This window comes from Ostrinia nubilalis, chromosome 18 (genome assembly GCF_963855985.1).
Source record: "Ostrinia nubilalis chromosome 18, ilOstNubi1.1, whole genome shotgun sequence".
Taxonomy (NCBI): Eukaryota; Metazoa; Arthropoda; class Insecta; order Lepidoptera; family Crambidae; genus Ostrinia; species Ostrinia nubilalis.
This window is the reverse complement of record NC_087105.1, coordinates 15223671-15240925: the sequence shown is the minus strand read 5'-3', so window position 1 is coordinate 15240925 and position 17255 is coordinate 15223671. Positions and strand designations below refer to the sequence as shown.

Here is a 17255-nt window from a genome sequence, read left to right as displayed (position 1 = left end):
CCTAACAAAAACCGCTTAGGTTACGAAATCCCGGGAATTTAAAATCCCGGGAAAATTACGGTTAGGTTCCTAGGGACATTCTAGAAACCGGTTGGGTTCGTTTCAGAACCTAACTTAATGAAACCTAACAAAAACCGCTTAGGTTACGAAATCCCGGGAATTTAAAATCCCGGGAAAATTACGGTTAGGTTCCTAGGGACATTCTAGAAACCGGTTGGGTTCGTTTCAGAACCTAACTTAATGAAACCTAACAAAAACCGCTTAGGTTACGAAATCCCGGGAATTTAAAATCCCGGGAAAATTACGGTTAGGTTCCTAGGGACATTCTAGAAACCGGTTGGGTTCGTTTCAGAACCTAACTTAATGAAACCTAACAAAAACCGCTTAGGTTACGAAATCCCGGGAATTTAAAATCCCGGGAAAATTACGGTTAGGTTCCTAGGGACATTCTAGAAACCGGTTGGGTTCGTTTCAGAACCTAACTTAATGAAACCTAACAAAAACCGCTTAGGTTACGAAATCCCGGGAATTTAAAATCCCGGGAAAATTACGGTTAGGTTCCTAGGGACATTCTAGAAACCGGTTGGGTTCGTTTCAGAACCTAACTTAATGAAACCTAACAAAAACCGCTTAGGTTACGAAATCCCGGGAATTTAAAATCCCGGGAAAATTACGGTTAGGTTCCTAGGGACATTCTAGAAACCGGTTGGGTTCGTTTCAGAACCTAACTTAATGAAACCTAACAAAAACCGCTTAGGTTACGAAATCCCGGGAATTTAAAATCCCGGGAAAATTACGGTTAGGTTCCTAGGGACATTCTAGAAACCGGTTGGGTTCGTTTCAGAACCTAACTTAATGAAACCTAACAAAAACCGCTTAGGTTACGAAATCCCGGGAATTTAAAATCCCGGGAAAATTACGGTTAGGTTCCTAGGGACATTCTAGAAACCGGTTGGGTTCGTTTCAGAACCTAACTTAATGAAACCTAACAAAAACCGCTTAGGTTACGAAATCCCGGGAATTTAAAATCCCGGGAAAATTACGGTTAGGTTCCTAGGGACATTCTAGAAACCGGTTGGGTTCGTTTCAGAACCTAACTTAATGAAACCTAACAAAAACCGCTTAGGTTACGAAATCCCGGGAATTTAAAATCCCGGGAAAATTACGGTTAGGTTCCTAGGGACATTCTAGAAACCGGTTGGGTTCGTTTCAGAACCTAACTTAATGAAACCTAACAAAAACCGCTTAGGTTACGAAATCCCGGGAATTTAAAATCCCGGGAAAATTACGGTTAGGTTCCTAGGGACATTCTAGAAACCGGTTGGGTTCGTTTCAGAACCTAACTTAATGAAACCTAACAAAAACCGCTTAGGTTACGAAATCCCGGGAATTTAAAATCCCGGGAAAATTACGGTTAGGTTCCTAGGGACATTCTAGAAACCGGTTGGGTTCGTTTCAGAACCTAACTTAATGAAACCTAACAAAAACCGCTTAGGTTACGAAATCCCGGGAATTTAAAATCCCGGGAAAATTACGGTTAGGTTCCTAGGGACATTCTAGAAACCGGTTGGGTTCGTTTCAGAACCTAACTTAATGAAACCTAACAAAAACCGCTTAGGTTACGAAATCCCGGGAATTTAAAATCCCGGGAAAATTACGGTTAGGTTCCTAGGGACATTCTAGAAACCGGTTGGGTTCGTTTCAGAACCTAACTTAATGAAACCTAACAAAAACCGCTTAGGTTACGAAATCCCGGGAATTTAAAATCCCGGGAAAATTACGGTTAGGTTCCTAGGGACATTCTAGAAACCGGTTGGGTTCGTTTCAGAACCTAACTTAATGAAACCTAACAAAAACCGCTTAGGTTACGAAATCCCGGGAATTTAAAATCCCGGGAAAATTACGGTTAGGTTCCTAGGGACATTCTAGAAACCGGTTGGGTTCGTTTCAGAACCTAACTTAATGAAACCTAACAAAAACCGCTTAGGTTACGAAATCCCGGGAATTTAAAATCCCGGGAAAATTACGGTTAGGTTCCTAGGGACATTCTAGAAACCGGTTGGGTTCGTTTCAGAACCTAACTTAATGAAACCTAACAAAAACCGCTTAGGTTACGAAATCCCGGGAATTTAAAATCCCGGGAAAATTACGGTTAGGTTCCTAGGGACATTCTAGAAACCGGTTGGGTTCGTTTCAGAACCTAACTTAATGAAACCTAACAAAAACCGCTTAGGTTACGAAATCCCGGGAATTTAAAATCCCGGGAAAATTACGGTTAGGTTCCTAGGGACATTCTAGAAACCGGTTGGGTTCGTTTCAGAACCTAACTTAATGAAACCTAACAAAAACCGCTTAGGTTACGAAATCCCGGGAATTTAAAATCCCGGGAAAATTACGGTTAGGTTCCTAGGGACATTCTAGAAACCGGTTGGGTTCGTTTCAGAACCTAACTTAATGAAACCTAACAAAAACCGCTTAGGTTACGAAATCCCGGGAATTTAAAATCCCGGGAAAATTACGGTTAGGTTCCTAGGGACATTCTAGAAACCGGTTGGGTTCGTTTCAGAACCTAACTTAATGAAACCTAACAAAAACCGCTTAGGTTACGAAATCCCGGGAATTTAAAATCCCGGGAAAATTACGGTTAGGTTCCTAGGGACATTCTAGAAACCGGTTGGGTTCGTTTCAGAACCTAACTTAATGAAACCTAACAAAAACCGCTTAGGTTACGAAATCCCGGGAATTTAAAATCCCGGGAAAATTACGGTTAGGTTCCTAGGGACATTCTAGAAACCGGTTGGGTTCGTTTCAGAACCTAACTTAATGAAACCTAACAAAAACCGCTTAGGTTACGAAATCCCGGGAATTTAAAATCCCGGGAAAATTACGGTTAGGTTCCTAGGGACATTCTAGAAACCGGTTGGGTTCGTTTCAGAACCTAACTTAATGAAACCTAACAAAAACCGCTTAGGTTACGAAATCCCGGGAATTTAAAATCCCGGGAAAATTACGGTTAGGTTCCTAGGGACATTCTAGAAACCGGTTGGGTTCGTTTCAGAACCTAACTTAATGAAACCTAACAAAAACCGCTTAGGTTACGAAATCCCGGGAATTTAAAATCCCGGGAAAATTACGGTTAGGTTCCTAGGGACATTCTAGAAACCGGTTGGGTTCGTTTCAGAACCTAACTTAATGAAACCTAACAAAAACCGCTTAGGTTACGAAATCCCGGGAATTTAAAATCCCGGGAAAATTACGGTTAGGTTCCTAGGGACATTCTAGAAACCGGTTGGGTTCGTTTCAGAACCTAACTTAATGAAACCTAACAAAAACCGCTTAGGTTACGAAATCCCGGGAATTTAAAATCCCGGGAAAATTACGGTTAGGTTCCTAGGGACATTCTAGAAACCGGTTGGGTTCGTTTCAGAACCTAACTTAATGAAACCTAACAAAAACCGCTTAGGTTACGAAATCCCGGGAATTTAAAATCCCGGGAAAATTACGGTTAGGTTCCTAGGGACATTCTAGAAACCGGTTGGGTTCGTTTCAGAACCTAACTTAATGAAACCTAACAAAAACCGCTTAGGTTACGAAATCCCGGGAATTTAAAATCCCGGGAAAATTACGGTTAGGTTCCTAGGGACATTCTAGAAACCGGTTGGGTTCGTTTCAGAACCTAACTTAATGAAACCTAACAAAAACCGCTTAGGTTACGAAATCCCGGGAATTTAAAATCCCGGGAAAATTACGGTTAGGTTCCTAGGGACATTCTAGAAACCGGTTGGGTTCGTTTCAGAACCTAACTTAATGAAACCTAACAAAAACCGCTTAGGTTACGAAATCCCGGGAATTTAAAATCCCGGGAAAATTACGGTTAGGTTCCTAGGGACATTCTAGAAACCGGTTGGGTTCGTTTCAGAACCTAACTTAATGAAACCTAACAAAAACCGCTTAGGTTACGAAATCCCGGGAATTTAAAATCCCGGGAAAATTACGGTTAGGTTCCTAGGGACATTCTAGAAACCGGTTGGGTTCGTTTCAGAACCTAACTTAATGAAACCTAACAAAAACCGCTTAGGTTACGAAATCCCGGGAATTTAAAATCCCGGGAAAATTACGGTTAGGTTCCTAGGGACATTCTAGAAACCGGTTGGGTTCGTTTCAGAACCTAACTTAATGAAACCTAACAAAAACCGCTTAGGTTACGAAATCCCGGGAATTTAAAATCCCGGGAAAATTACGGTTAGGTTCCTAGGGACATTCTAGAAACCGGTTGGGTTCGTTTCAGAACCTAACTTAATGAAACCTAACAAAAACCGCTTAGGTTACGAAATCCCGGGAATTTAAAATCCCGGGAAAATTACGGTTAGGTTCCTAGGGACATTCTAGAAACCGGTTGGGTTCGTTTCAGAACCTAACTTAATGAAACCTAACAAAAACCGCTTAGGTTACGAAATCCCGGGAATTTAAAATCCCGGGAAAATTACGGTTAGGTTCCTAGGGACATTCTAGAAACCGGTTGGGTTCGTTTCAGAACCTAACTTAATGAAACCTAACAAAAACCGCTTAGGTTACGAAATCCCGGGAATTTAAAATCCCGGGAAAATTACGGTTAGGTTCCTAGGGACATTCTAGAAACCGGTTGGGTTCGTTTCAGAACCTAACTTAATGAAACCTAACAAAAACCGCTTAGGTTACGAAATCCCGGGAATTTAAAATCCCGGGAAAATTACGGTTAGGTTCCTAGGGACATTCTAGAAACCGGTTGGGTTCGTTTCAGAACCTAACTTAATGAAACCTAACAAAAACCGCTTAGGTTACGAAATCCCGGGAATTTAAAATCCCGGGAAAATTACGGTTAGGTTCCTAGGGACATTCTAGAAACCGGTTGGGTTCGTTTCAGAACCTAACTTAATGAAACCTAACAAAAACCGCTTAGGTTACGAAATCCCGGGAATTTAAAATCCCGGGAAAATTACGGTTAGGTTCCTAGGGACATTCTAGAAACCGGTTGGGTTCGTTTCAGAACCTAACTTAATGAAACCTAACAAAAACCGCTTAGGTTACGAAATCCCGGGAATTTAAAATCCCGGGAAAATTACGGTTAGGTTCCTAGGGACATTCTAGAAACCGGTTGGGTTCGTTTCAGAACCTAACTTAATGAAACCTAACAAAAACCGCTTAGGTTACGAAATCCCGGGAATTTAAAATCCCGGGAAAATTACGGTTAGGTTCCTAGGGACATTCTAGAAACCGGTTGGGTTCGTTTCAGAACCTAACTTAATGAAACCTAACAAAAACCGCTTAGGTTACGAAATCCCGGGAATTTAAAATCCCGGGAAAATTACGGTTAGGTTCCTAGGGACATTCTAGAAACCGGTTGGGTTCGTTTCAGAACCTAACTTAATGAAACCTAACAAAAACCGCTTAGGTTACGAAATCCCGGGAATTTAAAATCCCGGGAAAATTACGGTTAGGTTCCTAGGGACATTCTAGAAACCGGTTGGGTTCGTTTCAGAACCTAACCGCGCGAGCGCGTGCGCAGCACGCGCGAGCGTTTACGAAAAATGTAGCAGTGTACCGGGTGCGGGGGGCTGGCCCCCCGCACCCCTCCCCCGCGCGGCTGCGGGCGGCGGTTATCGTTTGTGTGGACCTCGACTTTAATTTGTAGAGGAAATTTTGTTTTGTCAATGATCAGGTCCAGCGCCGCTCGCATCCAGGCACCTCCCGCGACCCTCACCAGATCGTCGGTCCACCTAGTGGGAGGCCTGCCCACGCTCCGTCTTCCGGCTCGCTCTCGGGAGAGGCCTTTGTCCAGCAGTGGACGGCTTCCGGCTGAAACGAACGAACGAACAATGGTCGGGTAAATAATAAAATTATTATAGTTTTATTTCTCTAGATCTAAATAGTTTTATTATCATGCTAAGAAGAACGTTTTATAAGGTAAATAGCTATTATCTTACTAATATTATAGATGTGAAAGTTTGTATGGATGTCTGGATGTTAACATGTTTGTTACTCTTTCACGCAAAAACTACTGAACGAATTTCGATGAAACTTTACAGTATTATTGTTTATAATCCAAAATAACATATTATTATGGTCTATAATAAAATTTATGACGATCTGTGACAAACTAAATTTCACGTCAGTGAAACCGCGGCCAAAAGCTCGTATTTTTATAATACTACGACTTGTCATCGTTCTCATGCAAATGCAAATACATAGTCAAACTAAAATAAATGTGTATCGGAACAAACGGCAAGTATCTCTAATCGAACGAAACAATAATACATTGGACTCTGAGTTTAGTTTTACCTTCATTTTATTTATTTTTTAAATTCATATTGAAACCCGCCTAATCTGTAAGCCTGACTGAAAAATGTTGTAGAGCATTAAGTCCACTAATTGTGCTTTTAGAGTGTATTGTTCATCAGCTCCCCTTAAATAAATAAATACTTAGTTATTTACCTGTACCTCTAGCATGAACAACTTTCGTCTTCGAATCGCTTGCGTATTTGACTAACTTCGAAACCTTCTAATTAAACGATAACGAGACAATAATTTTGACTGTCAAAATAAGTTTCGTGCAACCATTTCTCATACTAAGTTCACTTTACGACACGTTCATACTGAATCTTTTGATGGCGATTCGAATACGCAAACGATCGAAGTCGAAAGTTGTTCGTGCTAGAGGTACTGAAACATGATGAGTGTGGCCGCACTGCCCTCCGGCCTCGGTCGCGGTGCTCGGGCCGCGCTCGTCGGACACTCGGACGTGGTCGGCCGGTGTTCCGCTCGCTGGAACTGAGAAAACAACTTCAGTTTAATTATGTATTACATCTTTTAAAATAAACTTTAAAAAAAAATTAAAGGGCCGGTACAAATTTGAGACAGGGTCTTATATCTTTGTTTGAAACAACAATAATAATATTATGTAGTGTGTAAAGTTTCTAGTGGACCAGAATGGTGCTCTAAAATTTTTGTGCTCTTACTATCCACCTATGGTTGTAAATCAATCTTAAAGATAGAGATGAACACTTCACTGAAACATCCAGCGCCTCCCACCAGTGACATTGAAAGGGGGCGCCACCGTCAATACCGGATCGCTGGTTTCGATTTTTGCTACGTTGGAAACTTTAGTTAAACGATGGTAGCGCCCCCTTGTCAATGTGATGGATGGGACATCAGCTCCCCAGTGTCCTCGGTTTCTTAATAACTGAAGTGCAATAACGGTGGAAGTTTAAGAAAATTATAATTACCAGCAGAAAACGTTGTCTGCCGAGTGTGGCGCCGTCGCTCACCAGCCTTGCTCGCCCGCCGCTCTCGCACCTGCAACGTCAGTATTCCACGTTAATACCATCAAATGTAAGTCCAGTAGACACTTCTGATAACGTCATGTCCGTTTAACATACTACACTTAACATCAAATAAATCGCACCTTCCGCGACGCGAACTTTAAAGACTTTCTTCTGACACAATCATGTGATGATGCCGAGTGTATAAAATATAATCCTCCTTCTGGCGCAGTCGGGTAAAAAGGCGCCTTATGATAAGGTTATCTCAACATGTTTGATTGTCAGTTTAGTGAGTCCTACTTACCGGTCAAAATCCTATCCCTTCATGTTTTTGGTGAAAGCCGCATGAATCTGCGCCGCGGCTCCTGGGCCCGCCCGGTGCCACTCGAACCTGAAATTACACGCAACAATACTTTTATTACCTACTTATTGGAAAAATATTATTTCCACAATAATTATTACCTACTATTTTACTTTATCTATTTCTTCTTAAATGACGACGTACGGTTTTTACATTTAAAATGTTGTTTGACTATCCGATAAGATATAGCACCCATAACACAAGCATAGCTTACTTTGGGGCTAAATAGGCATATGGCGCTGTGTGAGATTTTCCAAAGATGCGAATGGCCAAACAAAAAAAACATCACAAAGAAAAGAGGCTAGACGCTAGTGGTAGGGTGTAGGGTGTAGGGCATACGTCAGTTGTACAGTATTTTTGCAGGCGTACTTACATAATGAACATAGAGGAATTAGTCATTAATTCCTCTATGATAATGAAGTATAAAATAATGCGCCAGCGCCCAGCTGCTGCACCCCAGCTGCAGCGCGGGCCCGCCAGCGCCAGGCCGCAGCAGCGCCATCGCCTGTGCCTATGGCTGTGCTCTGAAAGGAGAAATAATTACCTTAAAAAAGCTGATATTATGTTAACCATTCAGATTAGGTAATGGTTAAGTGCCTACTTCATTCATTAATACTCAAATAAAATTATTAAGAATATCACGAAATGTATAAATCGATCATATTACTTACCTACCTAATGTACAAACTTATGATTTTAAGTGAGTTATTATGTTTTAAGAAACGATTTGTTTAACTAGGCATGTAGTTATTTCTGCAACAAGTCTGTTGCTGCTTTTACACTGCGCGGAAATTAGCCAAGTCAAGTCAAAGGGCTATCGTTTTAGCGCTTACCAGTTAGCGCCACTGTAGAGTAAGGTCCTGTCACTTGCTAGTAGCGAAGACAGTGGCACCAACTGGTGAGCGCTAAAGTGGTAGGAGGACTATCGCATTTGCACTCATCAAGATGACGCCACTGTAGAGTAAAGTTAAGTATAAAAATGATAGCCCTCATTACCGACACAGTGTTCGATTTAATAAATAGAAATTATACCTGACAGTTCCTACCCGCCAATTAAAAATTATAGATTATCTGTGACTGTCCCATAGAGCGATTATACACTGACTGTACTGGACTGTACGGCTAAGCTTATGGTAGCAATAAATCAAAATATCTATTGGGTCATAAACCTATCTTTAATTTTCTTTGCATTAAAAAAAAGTATTATAAACGTCACCACATACGTCACTGTCACTAACTGAACTGTCAATCAACTGTCACAGTCCGAGCGAGCATAACCTCAAAAAGTAGAAACAGTAATTACATTCAGAACAAAATATTTGTTTATTTTATCGCCAACGCGTACAGTCATTCGAAGCCCGCAATCACTAAAAGATTCCTGCGGAACGTGAGGACATCCCGCTCGTCGGCGCTTTCGGAGCCATCGGATGACCCGCTACTACTACTTGGAGGTGGAGCTGTAAGCATCCCGGTGCAGACTGCAGGTGCGTGCGTGCGGGCGGCGGCGGCGTGCTGAGCGTGTGCTTGTGTGCAGCGGCGAGGAGCTGGGCGCGGCGGGCGCGCGGCGGCTGCTGGAGGGCGCGCAGGCGGACGTGCTGCGCGGCGGCGCGCGCGTGCTGCTGCGCGTGACGGCGCGTGAGCTGGTGCGCGCGCGCGCGGCGCTGGCGCTGGGCCCGCGGCGGCTGCGCGTGCGCGCGGCCTCCTCGCTGCAGGCGCTCCTGTAGACGACCGCCGCCGCTCCGATCTTTAGTGAGTACTGAAACGGATAGCCAGCCCAATTACTGCCGTGCGGGCCGCATCCTGTTCGTCGACCGGGTGTAATTATTTATTTAATAAACAACAATCATATCTCTAACATGACTAGTTTAGTTACTGAAATGTGAGAGTAGATTAATAGTACTTATTAACAAACAATGAACAAACGATGAAGCACCTGATGTCATGCCCTGAGTGCCCAAGCAACTGCACTCAGGAGGATTTGATGAGTGCTACTGACAACACCACTCTTGTGGCGGAGTTTTGGGCTGACACTGTGTAGGTTTGTTGTCGACACGAAAAGAAGAAGAACAAACAATTAAAACCTTGGTGAATTTTGTCAAAGAACAGCTGAATATATCAACAGTTCTAGCTACTACATTATTTTGGATTGATGAGCCTAACTTGCTATGATTATTTTATCATAGATTCATGTGATTGTTCATTGCATAATGTGACTCAGAATTGCATCAACTAATATGAGTGTCATTAGTTGAGTGAAATTTAGAGGTTTACTTGAACCCAGTAAAAGAAGAATATTGTTTGTTCTACCTGTATACTTCTAGTTTGTTATTTAATTTAATGAACATTGACTCATATCATTTATAAAAATATTGCAGAGAATGGAAAACCGTTCGGTGTTATCGTCCGGTCCGGACGGCAAGGATATGGTGATTGTGGCTTCGCGGGAGGAGTTGGCCATACCCAGTAAGGTCACGCTGCCTGAACCAGAACCAGCCCCGGGCCTCATCCTGCCCGATGGATCCATCAACTGGGGCTGCCCATGCCTCGGAGGCATGGCCACAGGACCTTGTGGCACACAATTCAGGGATGCCTTTTCATGCTTCCACTACAGGTAAGTTTATTTTTGCCAGAATGTCTTATTCCAATTTTTATTTAAATAAATCACAGATATTTTATGACTTTAATTCACACATACCATTTATAAGAAATATTGATTTTCTTGAAACTGCTTTATTTCTTTATGTACCTATCCTGCTCTCTTTGGACATGTGTTTGCACTTGACCAGAAGTCATAACAAATTAGAAATTGTATGGCAGGCAAAAGTGGAGCAAGATGGAGGAGGCCTTTGCCCATACAGGATGCCACAACACCTAGCAAAACACAAAAATTTTAATGAATTTATTTAATGTAGCCAACATGTGTTTAGTGGTAATAAAAGCTTTTTATTTGTTTAAAATTGCTTTGTACTTATTTCCAGTGACGCAGAGCCAAAAGGTAGCGATTGCTACGAGAAGTTCAGCGTGATGCAGGAGTGCATGGCGCACTACCCGGAGCTATACGGCAAGGACGACGACGAGCTGGCGGCCGCGCTCGACGAGGCCGCCGGCGACGCGCCCGCCGCCGACAAGCCCGCCGCCGACAAGCCCGCCGCCGACAAGCCCGCCGCCGACAAGCCCGCCGCCGACAAGCCCGCCGCCGACAAGCCCGCCGCCGACAAGCCCGCCGCCGACAAGCCCGCCGCCGACAAGCCCGCCGACAACACCGTCGACTCGCCCGCCGACAAGTGACACCCGACTGCTCTGCAATGTAGCTTCAATGGAAGTATGGTAAAGAGAGCTCGGTGCCAAATATTCCTTTCAAACTTAAAATTTCATTGAAATATGCAACGCAATAGATTGTTTTAGCCTAACCACAGGCCTAACTGGTAGTACTGGTACAGTCAGCATCAAATAGCTTGTAACACCTAAAGTGGTAAAAAAGTTGTCAACACAAACTTATTCCAATTTTATTGTAACAAAGACGTGTTGCGACGTTGCCGCGCTGACTGTAGTCTCTATACAAGACATATCATGTCTTGTATAGAATAACATAAGCAATAATATTATTATTGCTTTTTGGCTGTTTGCAATCAACAATTTGTGACTGGTTATATTCTAAACGCAGAATGTAATAGGACAGGACACAATTCAATACTAAAGTATTTGTTTTACTTAGAACCTAAAGTAAGTACATACTTATAAACTTGTAACTTGTAAATTGCAATGTCCGCAGTGTGCAAAGAAGCAATGTAATTATATACTGTCCAAAATATCCAATTATTTATCCAAAAAATATGATGATGATTGCTATTTGAGCTCATATTTTGTTTAAAATGGTTACATACTTAAGTTTGGTCAACATTTTTAATTGTATTTTATGTTTCATGAACACCATTAGGTCACCTGGCAAAATATTTATTATAACGGGCTCATATCTTTCGGATAGTAGTAGTTTTGTTATTAATTTAATTTATAGAATTAGCTTTTGAGTTCAGCAGCGAGCCTGCAGACTGTTTGCATTTACGTCGCTGTTTAAAAGACATGTAGTGGACCTTATAATTATTGTAGATGATTGAAGGTGATCATAAGCTTTAGTTAATAAAGTTTATACGCTAATGCCTTTTTAATTAATTTTATAAATTATTGTTGACTAGCTGACCTAATAAAAGTTGTCATAACTTATCTTTCAAATCACAATAATATTAATAACTTCTAAACGTGTTCTGTTTGACTTCCTTTTCCTTTAATATTTTGATAGTAAATAGGTTCTGTTGAAAGTTGAGGTCCTATTTTGTGGTTGAGGTTTTTCGCTTGACAAGCGTAGCTATAGGATAGGTGTACTTTAATCAGCCTATTCGCGGAATCGCGGGCAAATATTTTTGTAATGCGCCTTCGGAAGTCCCAATCTGTATTACTTTGCTCTATGTCCCAATCTATCTGCGATATTCCAACAGGACGTCACAGTTGGATGCAACCTACCGCCATCTAGTGGTGAGCGTCCTATATTAGATACAATCCAATCTTACATTATGCATGGTGATCTTTGGTAGTGCAGGCGAACACCACGGTGTGGCGCTAGTAATCCTGTTCTATTTTTTATGTATTGTTGTTACAGTACTTTCGAAGTTGTTTTGCTAACTTTTTTTAAAAATTTTATAGCCTATGTTCAGCAGAAAAAAATTAAGGATTGTAAGGTGAAGGAATTTTAAAATCGGTCTAGTGGAGCCTATTCAACGCAAAGAAATAAAAAATCTAAATATTTAGATTAGTAGAGTAGAAGTAGATTAACAGAAGGTATTGCAATCTAAGCCAAGAGCACTTTCATATACAGGGTGGAATTTTGTAATGCCACCTGGATGGAAAGTACTCCTAATATTGTAGATAGAAAATTTTTCTTAAAGAAAACATTCCTTTATTTTTGAAAAGAAATAGAACTGCATTCAAAGATTTCCAAAAATTTGCTTGCCACATCCGGGAATCGAACCAAACAAAATCTGTTAAAAATTACACCTTGTATTTTTATTACATCGATCGTTAGGATTAAGCATAAGGATGAAATCTCTCTAACAAACTTAATAAATCAAATGAAAGGAAAACCATGAAATCTTAAATTATTTTAATTATGTTACAGAAAATTGTATGGTATGGTATAGTTAGTGAATTTTCGAAATTTTTTCGAAAATATTTGAATGCAGTTGTCTTTCCTTTTTAAAATAAAGGAATGTTTTCTTTCAGTAAAATTTTCTATCTACAGTATTAAGAGTACTTTCCCTCCAGGTGGCATTACAAAATTCCACCCTGTATGAACCGGGTAGGCAGATGCCAGTTTTAAAATTGCATCCGTTTTTGTTTTTAAGGAGACAAGCAACAAAAAAGAGTGTAAAATCCAAATATGTAGATGCATGTATTGACTGGCGGCATAATCGTCGGTCGAAGGATCAAGCAAGATGGTTAAGCCGTGGGGCGGGGCGGCTCAGCCGGCGGTGACGTAGAGCGGCAGGCGCCGGGAGACGAGCGTGTAGAGCGTCCTGTCGTCGGGGTCGGTGCTGGTGACGCGGCAGTACAGCGCCGAGCCGTGGTCGGCCGCCGTCACGTTCAGCGTGAGCACGCGCGTCGGCTGCCAGCCCGTGTGCAGCTGGATCTCGTACTGGTCTGCGAGGTCAACCAATATACAGGGTGTCCCAGAACGGGTGAATCAAACTGATAGGGGAGGTAGCTCTACTAATGTACTATCCCAAAAAAAATATGAAAAAAAATTTTTGATCTCGAATTTTTTTTTAAAGTGCTCTAAACTCGAAATCTAGTCATTATTTTCAAAAGTTTGTTTACAGATAAACGAAGCGATCATGTTAGTGAGAAAAAAGTACAAATAAACTCCAAACGCAGCAATTATAGCCAGATACTTAGGCAAAGCTGATTTATTTTCACTTTTTCAAAAACATTTTTTTTTGTTTCCTTCCTTTTTTTCATATTTTTAGGGATAGTACATTAGTAGAGCTACCTCCCCTATCAGTTTGATTCACCTATTCTGGGACACCCTGTAGGTTGGTAGGTACCGAAAGGTATGTTGTACCGAAAATTCACTTTTTTTTTCCACAACGAGGAAGCTCTTGGCCTGTATCTCACCTGATGGTAAGTGATGATCAGGCCGACATTGTTGTTATGGCGACAGACTTAGGTAAGATGGTGGTAGCTAGCCAGGCGGACTTAGAACAAGCCATACCACCAACCAAACCGAACAGAAAAATCTGCCCCCACGGGGAATCAAACCCGGGCGGGACCTCTGCGTCTGAAGCAGGTTTTACCACTAGACCACAGAGGCGGCGGTTAATCTTTCAAGGCACCTTTGAGGTCCTAAACTTGAGCGAAATATTTACCTTTTTTTAGTTATTTTTTATCTGCATTACCTACTTGCTGCAGTGACATCTAACCCAAAGCTCACCTTTGGCTTGGACCACGTCCATGACGGTGCTGCGAAAGTCGTGCGCGGTGCAGGTGTAGGTGACGAGGTCGCCCACGCGGTGCGTGTCGCCGCCCGACGACGTCAGCTCCACGCGGCCCGGCCCTGCGGAGCGGCAGCAGTACAGTTGTGGCACTTGGCATAAACTAATTACAGCTAATTTTGTGTGCCAATTTGAAGCCCGACGGATTAGCAAGCTGAAGTGGCAATGGGCGGGGCACATAGTAAGCAGAACCGACGGCCGATGGGGCAGCAAGGTTCTGGAGTGGAGGCCGCGTACCGGAAAACGCAGAGTGGAACGTCCACCCACAAGGTGGACCGACGACATCATAAAGGTAGAGGAAGGCGCTGGACGCAGGCCGCTACCAACCGGGTAGCATGGAAAGCATAGGGAGGCCTATGTTTAGCAGTGGATGTCCTATGGCTGAGATGATGATGAATTTGAAGCGTCACTACGATTGTCCCGAGAACTAATTTTGTAGTATGGAGTAATCATAGGAGTAAGTGAGAAAGAACATCACTAATTTTAGTTCCATGGACAATCGTATCTGCCTACAGTGATGGCTTTTAGCGCCAAAATGGGCACAAATAGGCACATATTATGACAGTAAGCCAGTCCAGCAGTGTCTGGCGCACCAGCGCAGGCGGCGCGCCGCACAATACTCACTGGCGGGGAAGCTGGGCGCGCCGGCGCCCGCCACCGACACCTCCGTCAGCTCCGAGCGCACCGTGTACGTCGTGTATGGGACGCCCTGAAACCGCATCGAGGACGCAATTAGATTCACATCATTCTAATGTTAAGGTAAGACTAAAAATACTTCTAGTCTTCTAGAACAGGGTTTCCCAATTTTTTTTGCCAAGAAACCCTAATTGATTATACTTTTCCTAGCGGAACCCCCGTACTACTCCGCCCGCACGCCCTGCCCCTCCCTTGTGCGTAAACAAGTCGGTGCGAGCGAACAACGTCGGTCAGGAAACATGGGATAATATTTTTTACGGAACCCTTGCGGCCTTTCCATGGAACCCCAGGGTTCCGCGGACCACCATTCGGGAACCGCTGTTCTAGAATGCACTGAACGCTACCTTACGTCTCGGTGTTTCATCAGCAGGAGAGCAAGTGTGGTTTTGGTCCCCAGTCGACGAAGCACATGATTGACATGATGTCGTGCCCTGCGTGCCCAAACAACTGCACGCAGGAAGATTTAATAAAGGCTACTAACAACGCCACTCTTGTGGCGGAGTTTTGGGCTGACGCTTTGTAGGTTTGTTGTCGACACGACATGAGAAAGATCAGCTGTAACATATATATATAACCAATGCTGCTGCTGTAACATATTACATTGGTTATATGCAGTTACTTTACATTCAGCCACTACACTCGAGATAGACAGCTTGTGCATGCGAAGGGACATCTGTGGAAGGCACGTACGAACTCGGTGAAGGGCGCGGTGCAGAAGTAGGCCGAGCCGTGCGCCTGCGCCGCCGGCAGCGCCAGCGCCAGCGGGCTGGGGCCGCGCCGCCACGTCGTGTGCTGCACGTCGCCTGCGGAACAACTAAGTTTTCTATCATATTCATACGAATTACTTCTATCGTTTGGGTCTCCGGAATTATCTAGTTGACGCTGCATTATAATGAAGTAGGTACCTAAGTATCCTGATGATAAAATAAATAAATCATCCATGACAGTGCCACCTTACGACGCCCAGACGTCTCGGCGACATTTTAAATGAAAATGTTTTTGGTGGGATTCACGATTGTTGTTCGGGTTCGGGCGGCAAGAAACCTTACCACGCTTCTTCTCAGCAATTTGGACTCGAAGCGCTGGTAGGGTAAAAAGATTATGAGACATGTAGAGGCTCAAGAACAAAATGTACCTTGCTGTTGGACCCAGTGCAGCGTGGTGTAGTTGGCGATGCCGCTGGCCTCGCACAGCAGCTGCACGACGTCGGCGGCGCCCGCGCCCGTGTGGTTGCCGGTCACCGCCAGCGCGCGCGGCTCTGCCGATAAAACACCAACTTTCAAATGAAGTATCACCAGTGCTCTACCCTATAACATCAATAATTAAATTAGGCTGAGTTGCACCACCTAACTTTAACGGTAACTATTAACGATAACCGGCGCTTTTTGTATGGACTTTGACAGTTTTTGACGTTTGTAAAAGTTAAATAAGATGGTGCAACCCACCCTTAAAATATTGATTGCTACCACAGAACATAGTAATTAGAAACCTCTTTCTATGTTCTTGTTCTTTGAATGCTACCATAATAATAGTAAGTACCTAGCTAAGTTCGTTGATAATAGTTAAGTATTATGATCATTGTCATTCTTTTCTTCACTCTAGAAGTATAACTCTAGGTACTAACTTAACATGTGACCTTAATATAAGTTGTGGTTTAAGGCAGTCCGTAGTAAGGCTCACCTGTTGGATCCCGCCACGAGCATGAAATGCTACCAATTAAAACAGCAGCTACGATTGAGAAAACTAATGGCTTCATTGCTATCGTAGTAATCAAATACCTTGATAATTCACAAGTTAAGTTAATAATACTGGGGACAGACACGAGTATACTGCGGTGACTAATCAAGCGAAACTGATTCTTAGTTAAAACAGCAATTATTATTGCTACTAAAGTTAATAACTTTATCCGGTCAAGCCAGCCAGCCAGTTAGGTTTGATGAACGTCGGGATATTGAATGGCTTTTATAGCTTTTATAATACCGGGATCTAAGTACTTATGTATGCAGATAATAATTATTAATTTGAAATACCGATTGCTTGTATCGTTATATTCATAGCTGATAAATATAAGAAAAGATTAAATAGTTAATCCGTTTGATCTGATTTATTTTATTAGGTATATTTTTTCGATAATTGTGTTTAATTTAATATATTTACGTATCTGATCGTTCACGCCATCTCCATTATGTACCTAAATGATCACTGAAAAATCGGTAGCTACCTAGATAGGTGCCTATTATAATTTTTATATCACCTAGGCGACCATAGCCCAACTGATGCAGGGATACCTACGTAAAGATAGTTAAAAGTTGTAGGTACGTATGGACAAATAAATGTACCTACCATATCTGTGGTAGC

The 17255-nt window shown here is 42.6% G+C and overlaps 2 protein-coding genes across 4 annotated transcripts; one reads left to right on the top strand and one right to left on the bottom strand.

Moving 5' to 3' along the window:
• Positions 1–8879: 8879 nt before the first annotated feature.
• Positions 8880–11814, top strand: LOC135080447 (mitochondrial intermembrane space import and assembly protein 40). 3 transcript variants are annotated; one of them, XM_063975084.1, is made up of 3 exons: positions 8880–9118; positions 10035–10270; positions 10638–11814. In XM_063975084.1, the coding sequence occupies exons 2-3, from the start codon at positions 10038–10040 to the stop codon at positions 10945–10947; spliced, it is 543 nt and encodes a 180-aa protein (XP_063831154.1). In that variant the 5' UTR covers positions 8880–9118; positions 10035–10037; the 3' UTR covers positions 10948–11814. The 3 variants fall into 3 exon arrangements, with proteins under 3 accessions (XP_063831154.1, XP_063831152.1, XP_063831153.1); XM_063975082.1 differs by having other exon boundaries at positions 8881–9143; XM_063975083.1 differs by lacking the exon at positions 8880–9118 and adding an exon at positions 9309–9408.
• A 1275-nt stretch (positions 11815–13089) lies between these two features.
• On the bottom strand, positions 13090–16845 carry LOC135080795 (uncharacterized). Its single transcript, XM_063975519.1, has 6 exons — positions 16578–16845; positions 16033–16155; positions 15588–15700; positions 14826–14910; positions 14141–14263; positions 13090–13350 (listed from the first exon to the last, which is right to left on the bottom strand). Exons 1-6 carry the CDS (start codon positions 16651–16653, stop codon positions 13172–13174), a joined length of 699 nt encoding a protein of 232 aa, XP_063831589.1. The 5' UTR covers positions 16654–16845; the 3' UTR covers positions 13090–13171.
• Between the last annotated feature and the right edge of the window lie 410 nt (positions 16846–17255).

Excerpts from the sequence above, each read along its gene's own strand:
- LOC135080447 (XM_063975084.1), top strand. The coding sequence starts at position 10,038 with ATGGAAAACCGTTCGGTGTTATCGTCCGGTCCGGACGGCAAGGATATG. Across the intron at positions 10,271-10,637 it reads TTTTCATGCTTCCACTACAG|TGACGCAGAGCCAAAAGGTA; the intron begins GTAAGTTTATTT and ends ACTTATTTCCAG.
- LOC135080795 (XM_063975519.1), bottom strand. The coding sequence starts at position 16,653 with ATGAAGCCATTAGTTTTCTCAATCGTAGCTGCTGTTTTAATTGGTAGC. Across the intron at positions 16,156-16,577 it reads CTCGTGGCGGGATCCAACAG|AGCCGCGCGCGCTGGCGGTG; the intron begins GTGAGCCTTACT and ends TTTTATCGGCAG. Across the intron at positions 13,351-14,140 it reads GGACGTGGTCCAAGCCAAAG|ACCAGTACGAGATCCAGCTG; the intron begins GTGAGCTTTGGG and ends TTGACCTCGCAG.